A 19775-nucleotide genomic window follows, 5' to 3' on the forward strand; every position below is an offset into this window, starting at 1 on the left:
GAGAATCTCTACCCACTGTGGCAATAGCCAATGAACATCCTAACATTCTATACACCCTATATGCATGCCCAGGTGAACTCTCTCCCATGCATCTCCATCAAAGACATCCCACACCAATGCTCCTTTCCTGCCATCATCGAACCCCTCTGTGATATAAGACTTCTTCAAAAAGGAAGCCAAATATATTGCCAAAATCAATTAATAGGAAAATGAGATAGTAATGATAGGTTTAAACATAAAAAATAAAATACATAAGTAATTTAGAAAAACTAAAATAAGGTAAAAAATCAGGGTATTAAAAATGGAAAAAATATTTAAAAAAATTTTTTGATGTTTTGCCTTTCATCGCTCTGAAAACTGCAGTGGGTAGGGATTCACATGATAACTGAGAGAGTGCTGGGTTCCCATCCTGGGGAGCTCTGTTCCCTAATGGAATTCTCTAATGGAAGAGCAACAATTCCCAAAGTGCAGGGGCAAAGACCAGTGAAGAAGGATGGTCCATTGATGGGCCCTTGATACTGATGACTATGCTTATGAGACTTTTGCACTTGAAATTTCAAATTGGCCTAGTGTTGCAGGTTGCCTAAGAGTTACCTCCTGAGAGCCTCCATGTTGCTCAAATGTGGCCACTCTCTAAGCCAAACTCAGGACATAAATGCATGGGACATGACTCCTGGGGATAAGCTTCCCTGGCACTGAGGGATTATTACCAAGCACTGGCTGGTGATGCAACTGGAAAAAGACTGAATAAAAGGGGGAAATGGTAAAGACAAATGAGTTTATTTGGCTAAGAGACTTCAAGTTGGGAGTTCATCAGAGAGGTGGCACTTATGCACATCTTAGCTGACTCTCATAGCAACCAAAACAGATATTAACCTAAATAGTGGGGCTCCTGAGGGCTCCAGAGACACCCAGGTCCTACAGTCATGGCAGATAGTTCGGTGCCTTGCCAATGGGCCCTACTTTCGAGTTTGTACCTCTGAGTGTGACAGAGTTGGACTCAGATGTGACTTGTCTAAACATGCCTCTTCTGTCCTTTTGATTGAACCTGTGGTTGGTGCTGGTGTTGGTGGGTGTATGCTCAGGAGACTTGAATCTCTGGGCTGCGCATATGCCAGCTGGGCTCTGAGCCTCAGCGGAGTTGCAACACCTACTCTCCAATTCATTAGACTTACCCAGGTCAGCCAACAAGAAGGTGAGGATAGACAACCACCCCACCAAAGAACCAAGAGATTACACAATTGTGAGCAGGAGAGAAGCCCTCTCAATTAAGAGATTGGTGGGCATCGCCATTCCGGATTCCTCAGGATTGGGAATAAAATATGGACTAGAGTGGACTTACTGGTATTCTACTATAGACTTATTGTGATTCTAATGATAGAAGAAATTATATCATTGATGTGGAGACAGTGGTCACTGGAGTTGCTGAAGGCAAGGAGAGGGAAAAAGAGGTCTAATATGGGGACATTTTTGGGACTTAGAATTGTCCTGAATGACATTGCAGGGACAGATCCAGGACATTATATAACCAGCCATAACCTAATGAATGGACTGGGAGAGAGTGTAAACTACAATGTAAACTATAATCCATGCTGTGTGTGCTCCTAAATGTATTCATCAAATGCAATGAATGTGTCACACTAATGAAAGAAGTTGCTGATGTGGGAAAAGTGGGGGTTGTGGGGAGTGGGGCATATGGGAATCCCCTATATGTTTTTAATGTAACATTTTGTGTGAGCTATGTATCTTTTAAAAATATTTAAAAAAAGAATGAGGGAATAGTAGTGACATCATCAATATGGCAAGGTAAGACATCCCCTGGGAAATTCTCTCCTCAAAATCAATTAATAATAGGAAAATCTCACTTGCCTAGAACTGTGGAGGGCACTAGAGACTGGAGAAGAACTCCACAAATGTTGATTCATAAAAATAAAAAAAGACACCAAGAGAAGGTAGGAGATCTACGAAACAGACCAGACAGTCTGAACCCCTCACACTCACTCAGACCCAAGCAGCGGGGTCACACAGCTACAGTGTGACCTAGATCCCTCCTGCCATGGATGGAGACCCCAGAGCCACTCACAGCAGCATGTTACAACCCCGTGCAGATTCAGGCATGGGAACCCGAGTTTGCAGAGATCCAGGGAAGAATATAAGTGGCTGTTTACAATGTACATACCAAGAGGCCCCCAGGAAATAAAATAGACTGCAGCAGAACTGTTGGTAAGAGGTGCACACACTCAGCCCAGTCTCTGATTGCTGTAGCACCTGTATGAAGAAAATGACATTTTGTATTGACCCCAATTAACTCCCTGGCATGGCAACCCCAATGGGGTAAGAAACTGGGGACAAAAAAGCCTCACAGAAAAAAAAAGAAAAGGGGAAACAGAACTGCTGTGATGCAGGATGGGTTCCCAAACTGAAAAGTGTAATGAAAGGGGACACTGAGGGACAGAGAGAATTTAAACAAATCATAGGAGCTGAGGAGAAAATTCTGCACAAAAGCAAAGATAAAAGACAAGATTCCCAGAGAATAAACAGGGGAAAGGCAGTTTTCTCCTGGAAGTGAAACAATCGTACATAAAAGGGAAATCTTAAAATTGTACTGCACGTCCAGGGCAAGAATTAGGTACAGAACAGCTGAGAAAATCTGAATAGATAAACACAGGTTTCTCTGAAGAGCCAGTATAAGTTGGACTAAGAATCAAAGAAAAGCCTTAAACATCACCAGTTTACAATTAAACTCTAGGCAAGAGGGAGAGAATGACTTTCAGAGTTGGCATATTCAAATAATCAGATGCCCAGATAACACTAAAAAATTACAAGCCATACTAAGAAACAAGAAAATATGGCTCAGCCAAGGAAACAAATTGAAGGTTCAGAGGAGACACAGAATTTGTACCAAGTAATCAAAGAAGTTCAAACAAATCTCCCAAATTAATTCAAGGAGGTGAAGGAAAATATATGGATGGAAATAAAATAATGATGGTTATAGAGCTAAAGGATATTAAAAAGACACTGTGTGAGCAAAAATAAGAAAAATAAGAATTAGAAAGTTTAAAAATTAACATAACAGAAATTACTGGTGATGAAAGGTACAATAATGCAGATGAAAAATACACTAGAGGGGACAACCAGCAAGAAGGCATGGGAATAAGGAACTCCTAGAGTCAGCTCCTGCTACAGGGCAGTTAACAAACACCCAGAGCTCTCTGGAGCTAAGTGAAGAACCCGTTTGTGGACATCAGGAAGTAAGAAGAGCATCCTGTCACATCCTTGAAGGAATGGAAGGATGAGACTCACCATTTGCAGAGAAGATTCATATGTAGAGGCTCCATGCCCTGGAGGCTGGTGCCCATCCTCCACTGGAAGCACAAGCCACCTTGGAAGCTGTTCCATGGCTGGAATTGGAAGTTTCACTTCCCAAAAATGGTGGAGGAAGAGATGGATGGGCACCAACTTCAGCTACTAATGAGTAAATTCAGTGGGCTAAAGCATAATCCTAAGAACAGCTAAAGTCTGAGCATGTCCAAGTCAAAAAGAGGCTGGAAGCCATCATCTTAGCTCCATGCCTAACACAAGGGGAAGCAGGGCAGATGGAAAATCACAGTGCTGGTGGGGACCGGCTTCTTTTCCATCCAGGTCAGACTGCAGCTCTAGCCTAGGCTCCAGTGCCACCTCCAGCAGGGAGAAAGCTGAGGGACCTGTGCCAGCCTCTCTGGGAAATTACTGGTTAAACCACGGAGGCCAGTGATCATCCTGCTCTGTATGCATGAGCCGCCCCAGGAGCTGTTCCATGGTTGGAACTGGAAACTCCAATTCCCAAAAACAGGGGAGGAAGAGACATTTTGTTGCTGATTTAGTCTACTGGTTGGTAGACTCGGCTGGCTAAGATATAAGCCTGGGAACAGCTGGGGTGTGAATCTTCCCAAGTCAGAAAGAGGCCGGTGGTCACCATTTTGACTCCTCCCCCAGAGTGAAGGGAAGCCAGGCTAACTGAAAATCACAGTGACGGTAAGAACCGGCTTCTTCCACCCAGATCAGCCTGCAGCCATAGACTAGGCTTCAGCCTTGCCTCTGGCAGGGATGAAGCTGGCAGGCTCTGCATCAGCCTGTCCAGTTAACTGCAGGTACCTTTGGCTGGCACTACACCCAGAATAAATACTCTAGTACTCCAGATGACAGAACACCAACAAAAAAATTACAATCCACACCAAGAAACAGGAAGCTATGGCCCAGTTAAAGGAAGAAGATAATCCTCCAGGTGACATAAAGGAGTTGAGACAACTAATCATAGATGTTCAAACAAATCTCCTTAATAAATTCAATGAGATGGCTAAAGAGATTAAGGATATTAAGAAGACACTAGATGAGCACAAAGAAAAATTTGAAAGCATACATAGAAAAATAGCAGATTTTATGGGGACGAAAGTTGCAATAAATGAAATTTAAAAAAAACATTGGAATCATATAATATAGCAGATTTGAGCAGGCAGAAGAAAGGATTGGTGAGCTTGAAGAAATGGCCTCTAAAAGTGAACATACAAAAAAACAGATGAAGAAAAGAATGGAAAAAATTGGACAAGGTCTAAGGGAACTAAATGAGAGCAAAATGTGTGCAAACATACATATCATGGGTGTCCCAGAGGAGAAGAGTAGGGAAAAGGGGCAGAAGGAATGTTTGAAGAAATAATGGTAGAAAATTTCCCAACCCTATTGAAGGATATAGATATCCATGTCCAAGAAGCACAACATATTCCCATCTGAAAAAATCCTAATAAACCAACTCTGAGACACATACTAATCAGAATTTCAAATGCCAAAGACAAAGAGAGAATTCTGAGAACAGCAAGAGAAAAGTATTGCATAACATGTAAGGTATACCCAATAAGATTAAGTGCTGATTTCTTACCAGAAACCATGGAGTCAAGAAGACAATGGACTGATATATTTAAGATACTAAAGAGAAAATCTTTCAGCCAAGAATCTAGTATCTAGCAAGACTGTCTTTCAAAAATGAGGGCAAGATTGGAAATTTCACAGATAGACAGAAACTGGCAGAATCTCTAACGAGAGTTCAGGAAATACTAAAGGGTGTGCTAGAGCCTGAAAAGAAAAGACAGGAGAGAAAGTGGCCTGGAAGAGAATCTAGAAATGAAGATTATATCAATAAAAGTAACTAAAAGTGTGACGAGTGGTCAAAATAAAGTATGACAGATAAAGTATGACAGAAATAAACTTAGCCCACAATGTAAAGCCCTTGTATTCAGAAAACTGCAACTCAATGTTAAAAGAAATTTAAAAAGTCCTAAATAACTGGAAGAATATTCCATGCTCATGAATTGGAAGACTAAATATCATTAAGATGTCAATTCTACTCAAATTGATATACAGATTCAATGCAATCCTGATAAAAATTCCATTAGCATATTTTTTAAATTGAAAACATGATGATCAAATTTGTTAGAAAGTGGAAGGGGTCCTGAATAGCCAGAAATATCATAAAAAGGAAAAGCAGACCCTCATCTCCAGACTTTAAATCAGATTATTTAGCTATAGTGGTAAAAATAGCATGGTATTGGCATAAAGACAGACACATAGACCAAGGGAACCAAACTGATCGTTTAGAAACAGACTCTCACATGTGGAGAGATGGCCAAATATTTTTGTCTAGCTTGTCAAACCCACACAGCTTGGACAGAACAGTCCATTCAACAAATGGTGCTGAAAGGACTGGATAGCCATAGCCAAAAGAAGGAAAGAGAATCCCTATCTCACACCTTATCCAAAAATTAACTCAAAATGGATCAAAAACCTAAAAATAACAGCAAGACCCATAAAAGTTCTGGAAGTTTTAAGGAAATTCTTCAAGACCTGGCTATAGCTGGTAGATTCCTAAAGGAGATAAGGGGATGACTGAGATGGATTACTGATGTTTAATGTATGTAGAAGTTTTAATTAGCTTCACTGTAAAAGTGTGGAAATGTACAGAGGGGGTGATAACAAAGAGTGATTAATAGCTAGTTTATAAATGGATATGTGGCTGAAAATGGTAGTCTAGGTATGCAAATGACAATTGAAAGAATGCTAGAGAATAATCTAGGTACTGAATAGCAGAGTAAACCAAGAGGTGGATAAGAATTGTTGTTGATGGTACAGATGCAAGAGTGTCCTTTGTGAGCTAGAGCAAATGTATATCACTACTGCAGGGTGTTGGGAATGTGAAGAAGCATGGGAACAATACAACTGGAGTGACCTATTGACTGGTTAGCAGTAATAATATAATATTCTTGCATCTATGCCAAAGATGTGCTGTGTTGATAGCAGGGCAGTATGGAAAATGTGGACATGGTAATGATCAGATATTATCTTACCTGTAACAAAGGTTCCACCACTGTGTGATGTGTTCACAGAGGGGTGTTGTTTGAGAATTCTGCACATGTGCATGATTGTTCTATAAGTTTACATCTTCTTTCATAAAATATATATTTAAAAAAATAATAATGGGATTGGGGGGAAAACACACCAGATAAAAGATAAAGTCTATGATTAGTAGTAAGATTTGACAATATTCTTTCGTAATTTGTAACAAATGCCTCACAACAATGTAAGGTGTTGGAGGAGGGTTTATGTATGAGACCCCTATATGATGTTATGCATGCTTGCTTTGTAAACTCACAACTCTTACTGTACACTTAATTAATTATATAGGTTTATCTATAAATGATATAAAGATAATAATGATAGGGTTGGTTGGGGGAAAACACTTTGGTTAGTAGTAATATTTTGACAATGCTCTGTAATTATGAGTTAAAAAGGTTTAACAACAATGCAAGGTATTGATGGTAGTGAGTTATGAGAGTTTTGTATGATGTTATAAATATTTGTTTTATAAGTTCACAATTATTACAATGTACTTATTGTTTATGTATGTTTATGTATGAGTGATATACTTCAATAAATTAATTTTTAAAAAGTAGAAAAATACACTAGAGTCTTATTACAGCAAATCTGAATAGGCAGAAGAAAAAAATCAGTGAATTAGAAGACAGACAATCAAAATCATACATCAGAAAAACAGAGAAAAGAATAGAAAGCACTGAGAAGTCTCTAAGGGACTTGAGTGACAACTTAAGGGTACTAGGATATACATCATGGGAGTTGTTAGTAGGAGAGAAGAAAAAAGGGGCATAAACAATATTTGAGGAAATAATGGTAAAAATTTAGTAATTATTTTGAAAAATGTAAATACACATGTCCAAGAAGGACAGAATAATCCAAACAGAATAAACTCTAATAGACTTACTCTGAGACATATACTAATCGGAATGACAAATGTTAAAGATATAGAGAGAATTCTGAAACCAGCAAGAGAAAATTTCTTTGTTAAATACAAGGGTTCCTCAATAAGGAAAGTTCCAATTTCTCATCAGAAACCACAGAGCCAAGAAGGCATTGGTATGATATATTTATGGTCCTGAAAGAAAAGACTGCCAGTCAAAAATTCTTTATCTGTTAGAACTGCTCTTTAAAACATTCATAGGGAAGTGGACTTGGCCCAGAGGTTAGGGCATCCATCTACCACATGGGAGGTCTGCGGTTCAAACCCCGGGCCTCCTTGACCCGTGTGGAGCTGGCCCACGCACAGTGCTGATGTGCGCAAGGAGTTCCCTGCCACGCAGGGGTGTCCCCCGCGTAGGGGAGCCCCACGCGCAAGGAGTGCACCCCGTAGGGAGAGCCGCCCAGAGCGAAAGAAAGTGCAGCCTGCCCAGGAATGGCGCTGCCCACACAGAGAGCTGACACAACAAGATGACGCAACGAAAAGAAACACAGATTCCAGTGCCGCTGACAACAACAGAAGCGGACAAAGAAGATGATGCAGCAAAAGAACAGACAACCAGGGCAGGGGGACGGGGGGGAAGGGGAGAGAAATAAATAAATAAATAAATCTTTAAAATAAAATTCACAGATAAACAGAAACTGAGAGAGTTCATGACCAAAAGAACTGCCTTACAAGGATTTCTAAAATGTGTACCTCAGGTTGAAGGAAAAAGATAGAAGAGACTGACTTGAACAATGTGAAGAAGTAAAGAGCTTCAGTAAGTAACAAAATAACTAAATGCAAAACACAATGATACTCTATCCTCAATATAAAACTCTACTTTTTAATTCTTATAAGAGTTAGAATACAATTGAACAATAAATAGTTATATTTCCTGATAGTAAACACACAAAATAAAGAGAGGTAAAATGGGATAAAATCAGCATAAAGAGGGGAAACAGAGGAACATGGGAGTAGAGAATGTGTGTGCTACTGGAGTTAAGTTGGTACAGTTCTAAATTAGTAGGATATAGATATAGGTTATATAACACAAACACAAGGTTAACCACAAAGAAAGCATTTTAAATATATATAGAAATGGAATTAGAAGTGAGAAAGAGATCAGGTACATCACAAATGATCAGAAAACAAGCCTGCAATAAAGGAAAACTGAGGCAGAAATTATAAGACATGCAAAAAATACAAGAGACAAGTTGGCTTAAGTAAATAACACTTTCAGTTAATACATTAAGCTCCCCAGGCAGAAGTTGGCAGAATGGATAAAAAAGCATAATCCAACTATGTGTTATTTAAAAGACACTAACTTTAGACCCAAAGCCACAAATAGGTTGAAAGTTAAAAGATGGAAAAGATAATCCATGCAAATAGTAACAAAAAGAGAGCTGGAGTAGCTATACTAATATTGTACAAAATAGACTTTTAGTCAAAAGCTGTTACAAGAGACAATGAAGGGTACTATATATTGATAAAAGGGTCCATTCATCAAGAAGAAATAAAAATCACAAATAATTAAGCACCTAACCATAGTGCCCCAAAATACATGAGGCAAACATTGGTGGAACTGAAAGTGGAAATAGACACTGCTACAATAATATTCGGAGATTTCAATTAATGGATAAAACATCTAAACAGAGGACCAAGAGGTAACAGAGAACTTTAATACTATGATAATATGATAAATGAATTAAATCTAAGACACATATACCAAACATGTACCCTGAAAGAGCAGGATACACATTTGTGTCAAGTGTACATGGATTATTGTCCAGGATGGACAGATAAAATATCACTAGGGAAATCAGTAAATATCTTGAGACAAATGAAAATTAGAATAAAACATCAAAACTTGTGGAATGCAGCAAAGGCAGTTCTCAGGGGGAAATTTTTAGCCCTAAATGCTTACATTAAAAAAGAAGAAAGAGCTAAAAGAAAAGACCCCACTGCTCACCTGGAGGAACTAGAAAAAGAATAGGAAGCTAAAACCCCTAAAAAAGCAGAAGGAAATAAGTAACAAAGAGCAGAAATAAATGAAATAAAGACTAGAGGGATAATAGAGAGCATTAATAGAACCAAAAGTTGGTACTTTGAAAAGATCCCTAAAATTAACAAACATTTAGCTAGACTCACAAAGAAACAGAGAGGACAAAAATAAATAAAATCAGAAATGAAAGTGGGGTATTACTATTTACCCTATAGAAATAAAATGGATCTTAAGAGGATACTGTGAACAACTTTGCACCAACAAATTAAACAACCCAGATGGCATGGACTAGAAATATTCAAAAACCTATACTGAATCTAGAAGAAAGTGAATATCTCAACAGACCAATTACTAGTAGAAAGATTGAAGCAGTCATCAAAAAACTTCCAACAAAGGAAAGCTCAAGGCTGACAAAGAAAACTCAAGACTTCACAGGTGAATTCTATCAAACACTCCAAGAAAAATTAATGTCAACCCTGCTCAAACTCTCCCAAAAATACTGAAGAGGAAGAAACACTACACAACTCATTCTATAAGGTCGATACCACCATAATGCCAAAGCCAGATAAGGATACGACAAGAAAAGAAAATCACAGGCAGTTTCTATTATGACTTTAGATACAAAATTCCTAAAGACAATACTAGCAAATCAAATCCACCAGCACTTTCAAAGAGTATATATTATGAACAAGTGGGTTTTATCCTATTTATGTAAAGATGGTTCAACATTAGAAAATATCAATTAATGTAATGCACCACATTAAGAGAATGAAGGGGAAAAAATTGCAATGATCATCTCAATTGATGTAGATAAAGGTATTTGACAAAATCCAGTCTCTTTTCTTTTTAAAACATTTAGAAAAATAGGCATAGAAGGAAACTATCTCAACATGATAAATGGCACATAGGAAAAACACACTGCTAACCTTATATTCAATGGTGAAAGACAAAAAGCTTTCCCTCTAAGATCTGGAAAAAGGCAAGGATGCCCACTTGTGCCATCGTTATTCAACATTGTACTTGAAATTCAAATTGGGAAGGAAGAAATAAAACTTTCAGTATTTGAAGATGACATGATTTTATACATGTCCCCAAAAGTCCCCAAAAATCACCAACAAAGTTACTAAAGCTGATAAATTCAGTAAAGTGGTAGCATAAAAGATCAATGTGCAAAAATCAGCATTGTTTCTATAAACTAGTAATGAGCAATCTGAGGAGGAAATCAAAGAAAAAAATCCATTAATATTAACAACCAAAAGAATCAAATATTTAGGAATAAATTTAAGCAAGGATGTAAAGGACTTATACATGGAAAACTACAAAAGTTTTACTAAAGGAAATCAAAGACCTAAAAAATGGAAGTCCATTCCATGCTCATGGATTAGGTCACTACATATAGCTAAGATGTCAATTCTACCCAAAGAATCTAGAAATTCAATGAAATCCCGACCAAAATCCTAAATTCCTTCTTCACAAAAAAGGAAAAGCCAGCCATCAAATTAATTTGGAAGGGTAATGGGTTTGGTATAGACAGAAACGTCATAAAAAAGAAGAATTAAGTTAGAGGACATACACTTTCTGACTTTAAAACTTATTACAGGGAGCAGATGTGGCTCAAGCTGTTGAGCACCCACCTTCCACACAGGAAGACCAAGGTTTGGTTCCTGGTGCCTCCTAAAGAAGACAAACAAACAATGAGCAGTGAGCAAAAACAAATGAGCAGGGAGATGTGGCTCAAGCCATTAAGTGGCTGCCTCACACATGGGAGTTCCCAGGTTTGGTTCCCAGTGCTTCCCAAGGCAAAAAACAAAACAAAAAGATAATGAGCAGACAATGAGCAAAAACCAACAAACAGACAACGAGTGCAAACAACTAACAGAAAAAATAAGCAAAAAGATGAGGAAGATATCTTGGGGAGGGGACTTATTACAAAGCTACAATGGTTAAAACAGCATGGTACTGACAAATGGATAGATATATAGATCAGTGGAATCAAACTGAGATTTCAGAAATAGACCTTCATATTTTTAACCAATTGGTTTTTGATGAGGTTGCCAAATCCACTCACCTGGGAAAGAATAATCTGCTCAACAAATTGTGCTGGGAGATCTGGAAGTTCATGTGCAGAAGAAGGAAGGGGGAACCCCTCTCTCACACCATATACAAAAATAAACTCAAATGGATGAAAGACCTATAAGAACCAGGACTATAAAACTCCTAGAAGAAAATGTAAGGAAGCATCTTCAGGATCTTGTGTTAGTAAATCATTTCTTAGATTTTACACCCAAAACATAAGCAATGAAAGAAAAAATAGATAAATGGGAGCTCATCAAATTAAGCCTCTTGTGTGTCAAAGCATTTTATCACAAAAGTGAAAAGACAACCTAATCTATGGAAGAAAGTATGTGGAAACCACTAAAAGGATTTAATTTAATAAATGTATAAAGAAATCCTGCACTTCAACAATAAATAGACAAACATCCCTATTTACAAATGGGCAATAGACTTAAATTGACATTTCTCCAAGAGGATACACAAATGGCCAAAAGTACTGGAAAATAGACTCAACAACATTAGTTATTAGGGAAATACAAAATCAGATGCCACTTCATCCCCACTAGAATGGCTGCTATTAAAAAAATCAGAAATTACAAGGGTTGGACAGGATGTGGAGACATAGAAGCCATCATGTCAAATGGTGCAGCTGCTGCGTAGGACTGTGGTAGTTCCTCAGAAAGTCAAGTACAGAATTAACATATGACCAGGGAATCCACTTCTAGTTACATACTCAAAACTATTGAAAGCAGTAACTCAGACAGATATTTGTACACCAGTGTTCATAGCCACATTATTCACAATTGTCAACAGGTAGAAGTGACCCAAGTGTCCATCAACTGGTGGAATGGCTAAGTGAAATGTGGTTGTGATTGTTTGGCTTGTGTCAACTCAGCCAGGTAATTGTGCCCAGTCGTTTAGTCAAGCAAGCACTGGGCTAACTGTAATGCAAGGACATTTATGGACTTTAGTCACCATTGACTTTACTGCAGTCGTAAATCATAGATAGCTGGTTATAATTACATCAATCAGGGAGATTGCCATCAGCAATGAGTGATGCTTTATCCAATCAGTTGAATGCCTTAAAAGGGGAAGTGATTCCAGCATTGAATGAGAATTTCCCAGCTCATCTTTGGACAGCCACCATCTCCCAGAACTCATCAAGAACCTTCACTGGACTTTCATTGGAGCCCCTGGTTGCAGCCTGCCTGCGGAACCTGGACTTGTGCATCCCCACAGCTGTGTGAGAGACTCTGATAAAACCTCTTACTATTGACAGATATCTCTTGTTGATTCTGTTTCCCTAGAAAACCCTGACTAATACAGCAGTACACACACACACACACACACACACACACACACACACACACACACCATGGAATATTATGCAGCCACGAAAAGGAATGAATTTCTGATACATGTGACAACATGTATCATGTTGAGTAAAATAAGCCAGAGAGAAAAGGACAAATATTATATGATCTTACTGATATGAAATATTTAAAATAAACAAACTCATAGAGTCCAAATCTGGAGTATAGGTTACCAGGGTCTGCATTTTGAGTAGGGCATGGGGAAGTAATAATTGAGATGTACAGCATTTCTATTTGTGTGGATTTGTAAAGTCTGGTAATCAATGGTGATGATAGTAGCACTACATACCTACCAGCACTAAATTATATATGTGAATGTTGTTCAAACGGGGAAATTTAATTTGTATGTGTGTTACTAGAATGAAATATAAAACATAGAACTGTACAACAAAGTGAACCCTATTACAAACAATTGTCAATACGTAATAGTAAAATTATAAAAATGTTCTTTCATGAGTTGTAACAAATATATCACACTAATGCAAGTTGTTAAGTATAGGATGGCCTGCAGCAAAAGTCTTTTATTTTATGTATTTTATGCATGGATTTTCTGTAAACCTACTTATCAAACAAAAATAAACATAAAAATGTGAATAGAATAAAAAATTAAAGATCTTAATAATAGGGAAGAAGTCATAGTATAAAGAAATAGTCTGTGAGAATTAAAACTATTTAAGAATAACAAGAATGAAAGAATAGTAAAAATCAAACAACTGTATTATTATGCAATGGAGGGTTAGAGCCTCATCCATCTTAAATTCCTACATTTTAAATGTATTTTCTAACTGTGATTCAGAAAGTTCTGATAATTCAAATATCTCTAAGAAAACAAGTGTTAGTATATTTTCCCTCCAATAAATTGATCACACTTACAATCCTTAGTTCACTTACAACTGGCAAAGTATCAAGTTAAAATGGCTTACCAACAAAACTCTAATTTAGTATTATTGAATAAATGTCATTTTGCTTTATAATCACAACCCTACTTGAAGTATCAATTATATGAGGAAACATCTTTTAATTCCCATTGTAAATATTTTAAAATCATAGAACAGTGCTAATACTTTAAATTCTAATGTTAGCATGGCTTATGAATGGCAACACAATTTGATTTATAGATAAAGTGCTTTCTATTTTTTTGCCTTAGGCCCCAAAAGACAAATAAATCACACTTTTCATTCCTTCCACCTACAAAAGTGTGGCTAAGGTTTTTTCATCTGGAGGGAAAAGTTCTTTTTCATTTGTAGAAATAGCACTTTGATTTGGAAAGATTCTAAGTTGATTCATATCTGGCTTCTACAGAGAGGCTCTAGAAATCAAAGGAGTGGAGAGTGTCAAATTGGCCATGGTGTAGGTAGGTTGACAACATTTCTCAGTTTACCTGGGACTGATGGGGCAGGGGAGTTCCTGGGATATGGGATTGCTAATTTTACAACTACGGGGGTTGCAAGAACTTTCTTTACTAAACTGAGGGAAGTCCTGGACAAACTGGGCAACTTAGTTACCCTAAGATGTTGGAGTCATTTTTTTTTTTTTTCTTATCCGTTTCTCATGTCTCATTCTTCCTGGTGTCCCAGAAATGGTAAACTTCATTTGAGGGAGGAGTGAATGGGTAATCATCTTGGCATGGGGGGTGGCAAGGGAGATGTCCATGTTTAAACGTGAGGTCCTTGAGGAGAACCGTTGTGAGCTGAATTGCTTTGGCTGCCCAGAGCAATGGCACCAAAGCACAGCAGTAGTGTGTAGAAAGAACAAGAGTGAAGATAATGACCAGTGCAAGGAGAGGGCTGAGTATTTCCCTATATACACACATGGAATTCATCCTAGGTTTCTATACAACTGCAAATCAGGAGGAGTCTTTTAAATAGATAGAGATTGGGCTTTTTGTCACTTTAATGCATGGGGCTTGAGATGGATATAACCTGACTTAGGAAAATGAAGAATTGTGACTTTTTGTATACCTGAAATTTCAGCCCATTCATGACCATTTCATATGCTTACCAGTTTTCTTTTTAGAATTGGTTATTTAGGATCCAACTTGTAATGTATGACACAGTTCCAAAAGAATGCTTTCAGAAGTTTTATGTACCCAGGGAAGGTTTAGTTTGGGGAAGCACAGGTGGAAGGGCAGTTAGTGGGGGAATGGTTACAGAAACAAAATGTTGTGGACTAGGCTGTCTTGAGAAAGTTGGTGGCCCTTGAAGGACACAGATAACTCCAGGCAAATTGGCAGAGAGGGAGTGAGGGGTGTAAAGCTCTAACCTCAGACTAATGCCCACCCCTCTCTTCTCCTGCCAGAGGTCCCTGATGGATGAAGCCAACGAGAGGCAGTGGGCAGCCTAGTTCATGTAGATCAGCTGCTAGGACCAGACTTTCGGAAATGGAAATGTCCTTAGACGTTTGTCCACTCTTTCCACTTCACAAAAAAAGAAAATGAGGTCAGAGCTGTGAGAATATAAGGTCATTTCTAAACCACTGAAGGTCAAGATAGGGCCCCCACATTTCCAGAGTCAATGCCAGCCCCGCTTATCTATGTTATACCATTCAAAGTTAGTATATCTTTTGTTCTTATTACAGTTTTGAAGACAATATTGCAGAAATACGTTCACTAAATCATCGCAATTACATTTTCAATGTAAAATGATACTTCTCGAAGTATAAACCAACTTAGGGATTTATTAACTAGTAATTGGTGGGAGGTGATCATATCCAAGTATTATGTTGAACCATATTAAATTGGTTTTGACCAAAAAATGACAATTTCATATGTTTCAAACTAGTACTATTAGAAAACTCTGAGTTAAAGAAAATTTAAGTTTTTTTGCCTGTAGAACCTCTTATGGGTGTGACCATGATCTCATCTCAACCTTAAAAATTTCGATTAATTTATATAGGGAGAAAAACATCCTACTTGATTCACCTTAGGAAAGGAAATTCTTATCATATTTTATCCAGGCAGGGAAGCCAGCCTGTTTGCAAAGAGAGACTCAGTATGAAACACAGATAAAGAAGAGGTTCTTGGATGCTCAGAAGAATTTACAAAAGGGTGGTAGAAAAGTGGAGGAGAAGACAGGACCAGGCAGGGGAGTGAAAGGAATACACCCTTGTAACCTTACCAATTGAAAAAAAAATTGTCAATCTAGGACAACAAAGAACAAATCTACCATTTAATGTCACCTCCAGAATAGGGGCATTTTTATCTTACCAAAAAGAGAACAAAAATGACATAATCTTGGAATAAAGGATTTTTTTTCAAGACTGCATAGCTGGAGATCACTTATCTTGATATTTTTGACACACACCAGTAAAAATTTTATCTCACACAAGTATTACTCCATGGACACATGTCTGCAAATTACTGCCTCGAAGCACAGTGAAACCAGAGGTAAGAAATTGCACAGACTTTAACCTCAATTTTATTAGCAACCTTTCAAAGCTTTAAATTAACCTAAGTCAATTTTCTTATGTAAATCCTAAATATGGATCACCAGTGACCTGCCAAAGGACAAATTGAGTCTGAATGCGTTTATGAGCAAATTCCACATGTTTTATACCTGCGGCTGACCCCGCGTGCTACCAAATTATATGAAACTTCTACATGGAGCAATCTGAAGGGTACTGAAAGGTCGAGCAGCCACAAAATATCTTTACTCCTTCCTTCTCTGGAAACTGCTTGTCATCAACAAATGGTTAGACAACAAAGATGGACAGTGTCTCCAGGAGATAATATTTCAATGTACAAATACAACTTCCCACCAATAATTCAACAGAGGTTATTTCCTTACATTATCTATCTAAGACTTTAGCCCGAAGGAGAAAAAAGTCCAGGGAACTACTACACAGGGAAGTTAAGAGTAAAGAATCAAAACCAGGCTGATTAGTAGGCAGGTAACATGAAGATTCCATCACATGGGGAGTATTCTAGAGTAACTGGAGTCCCTGCAGTTGGTGCCTCGGAGGAAGTACCAACGGTAAACTTTAACATTCATTTAGAGGCCTACATCTGTCTTGGGCCCAAGGTTAGATTTTTATTGACTAATTGAAACTTTGAATTTTTTTTTCACATCACAAAGAGATTCATTGCCTATCCCTCTCTGATAACGAAGAATTTCAAAAGATAAACTCTTCTCTTGATACATATTTTTAAAATTTCAAATACTGTGCAAGAAAGATTTCCTCCATGGAAGGGGAGGCCTCAGAATGCAAAGAGGAATCATCTTACTGTAAAAAGATGATGTCACGATAAACGAGAGGAAAGCCCTTCCACCTACTTGAGAACTGAATGGAGAAGCCCGACTTGCTGATGAAGAAGTCGCTGTCGAACTGCAGGGTGAGCGAGTTGAAGGTGCTGTGGATGTCCTCGGGGAGGGCCGAGCCGCTCCATTCCTTCAGCAGGATGTTGCTGTCCACTGGGCCGTCCCAGACCTTGAGGATGTCGTGAGCCATCTCAGTGTCAAAGACAATGAAGTGGAGGCTGCAAAAGGAGAGCACGGCGTCCGTTTACTCATGCTACTGCTTCCATTTCCTGAATGCAGGCTAAACACGAAGTTCTAAGGTGCAGCAGCTCATTGGATTTTCACAAAACGCTACCCAAATGCACCTTCCTATTGTCAGACAATTAAGGACTAGGGGATTAGGTTCGTAGAAATGAATTACCTTGTGCACATTAGAATAGCGCAGAACCTACTTCAGTCTGCCACATAAAAAAGACAGTGGGCTGAGCTCTATGCTGATGCTGAACTATTGATTTAAGAATAATACAATTCCTGTTATTATAAGTCAAAGCATTCAAGGGCGCAGAAATCAAGGACCAGTTTTAATACAGGTTTGTTTTAAGCTAATCAGCCACATTTTAAATAGATATGCCACTGCTATTCTTGAAATGCCCCCTAGGTGGTAGCATGCAAGTCAGGAGAAAAATGCTTACAAAGATGATGATTTCTATACCAGCAACATATTTTCTACCTGTATCTGAATAATCTGAGCTAATGTTATATTTGATTCTATAAATTTTATTCCCATAAATATTATTATTTGTGTAATATCAACACAAAGGCAGCACTAGAGTCCCTTCTTTATAACATTTTGACACCTATCAATTAGATTTACAGATATTTGTCAGAAATTAAAAAAATCTCGGAGGAGGCTCAAATTCCGAGGCAACAGCCTATAGGTATCCCTATTTATGACAATTCAAATAGATAAAGAGTTTAGCTAAAGTAACCAATAAAAATCTGTATTTTCTGAATGTTGGCTTATAGTTTTCATTTACTGCCTACTGAGCACACATCCGTTTGTAGGGGACATAAAATCACAATTGACGAGCTATCAAAAACTATACACAAATTCTGTCAGCCTTCATGTTACTCAAATGTGGCCAGTCTCGAAGCCAAACTCAGCATGTAAATGCAATGCCTTCCCCCCAGCGTGGGACATGACACCCGGGGATGAGCCTCCCTGGCAACGAGGGACCACTATCAACTACCAACTGATGATGCAACTGGAAAATGACCTTATACGGAAGGTTCAATGCAGATCAGCAGAATATCCATGTCTACATAAAATACCATGACTTTAAAATGCTGTTTGACCTAAAGTAAGGGGGAAATGGAAAGGAGAAATGAGTTTATATGGCTACGAGTTTCTAAAAAAGAGTCTGGAGGCTGGCAGAAGGATTGCCCTCATGCACAACTGAGCAGAGTCAGAGAGACAGATAAAGCAGATACAACCCCCAGATAATGGTTCCTTTGAGGGCTAAAGAGACCCATGGGAGTTATGGTCATGGCCGATGGGGTTAACTACCAGGGCAGATGGCCCCTCTTTGGAAATGGTGTTTATGTGTGATGAATCTGGACTCAGATGGGATCTCCCTTCATAAGACTTTCATGCTAATGTGCTGGAGGTGCAGTTAATGTTGGGGTTTAAGATATATTTAGGGGATTTGAATCTCTGGACTGACAATGTGATAGCCAGGTCCTGAGCCTCAACAGACTCCAGCACCTACAATCTGATCTATTGGACTTACCACACTCAGCTAAGATGGAGTTGAAGAAGGACAGCCACCACACCATGGAGCCTAGAGTGATTACAACTGAAAACGGGAGGATTGCATCCAGCATCCATGTGGAATCTGAGCCTCCTCTTGACATAGAGGTGCAATGGACACAACCAATCCAATGTCCACATAGAAGAGGTGGCATTGGATTGGGAAAAGTGGACATGGTGGACGATGGGTATGGGGAAAGGCAGGAAGAGATGAGAGGTGGAGGTGTCTTTGGGACATGGAGCTGCCCTGGATGGTGCTTCAGAGGTAATCACTGGACATTGTAAATCCTCACAGGGCCCACTGGATGGAATGGAGGAGAGTATGGGCCATGATGTGAACCATTGTCTATGAGGTGCAGAGGTGCCCAAAGATGTACTTACCAAATCCAATGGATGTGTCATGATGATGGGAACGAGTGTTGTTGGGGGGGAGAAAGGGGAGGTGCGGGGGTGGGGTTGAATGGGACCTCACATATATATTTTTAATGTAATATTATTACAAAGTCAATTAAAAAAAAAAAAGATATGATTCAAGGCAAAAAAAAAAAAAAACTATACACAAATTCTGATTTAATTTTGCACGTATTATTTTTTTTTAGTAAGTTACCTGGGATTGAACTTGGGACTTCCTATACGGGAAGCAGGCATTCAACCACTGAGCTATACTCACTCCAAACATATTACATATTTAAAGAAAATATCTATCACCCAGAATAAACTATAAAATAGGTAGTCCAATAATTTTTAAAATGCTAGATATAAAATATTTTAAAAATAGAGAACATTGCATAATAAAGTAGATACTTATGTACCTATCACCACCAAGGTTAACAATTTGCTCTATTGGCTTTGGATCATTTTTTTAAAAAATGAAATCTTAGAGATACAGTCATACTTCCCTACCGCTCAACTATATCCTTTATTGTTCCTCTTACCACACAATCTGAAATTCTTATGTTCTCTTCCCATTTCTATTTTA

General features: G+C 38.3%; 1 protein-coding gene across 1 annotated transcript in view; it reads right to left on the reverse strand.

Annotated features, from left to right (window-relative positions):
* CSMD1 (CUB and Sushi multiple domains 1) overlaps positions 1-19775 on the reverse strand; it is a 2093507-nt gene that overhangs the window by 323828 nt on the left and 1749904 nt on the right. The window contains exon 26 of the mRNA XM_058288018.2: positions 17023-17225. Coding sequence (XP_058144001.1) covers positions 17023-17225 — 203 coding nt within the window. The remainder of the gene's footprint in view (positions 1-17022; positions 17226-19775) is intronic.

The sequence above is a fragment of the Dasypus novemcinctus genome, chromosome 25 (assembly GCF_030445035.2).
Source record: "Dasypus novemcinctus isolate mDasNov1 chromosome 25, mDasNov1.1.hap2, whole genome shotgun sequence".
Taxonomy (NCBI): domain Eukaryota; kingdom Metazoa; phylum Chordata; class Mammalia; order Cingulata; family Dasypodidae; genus Dasypus; species Dasypus novemcinctus.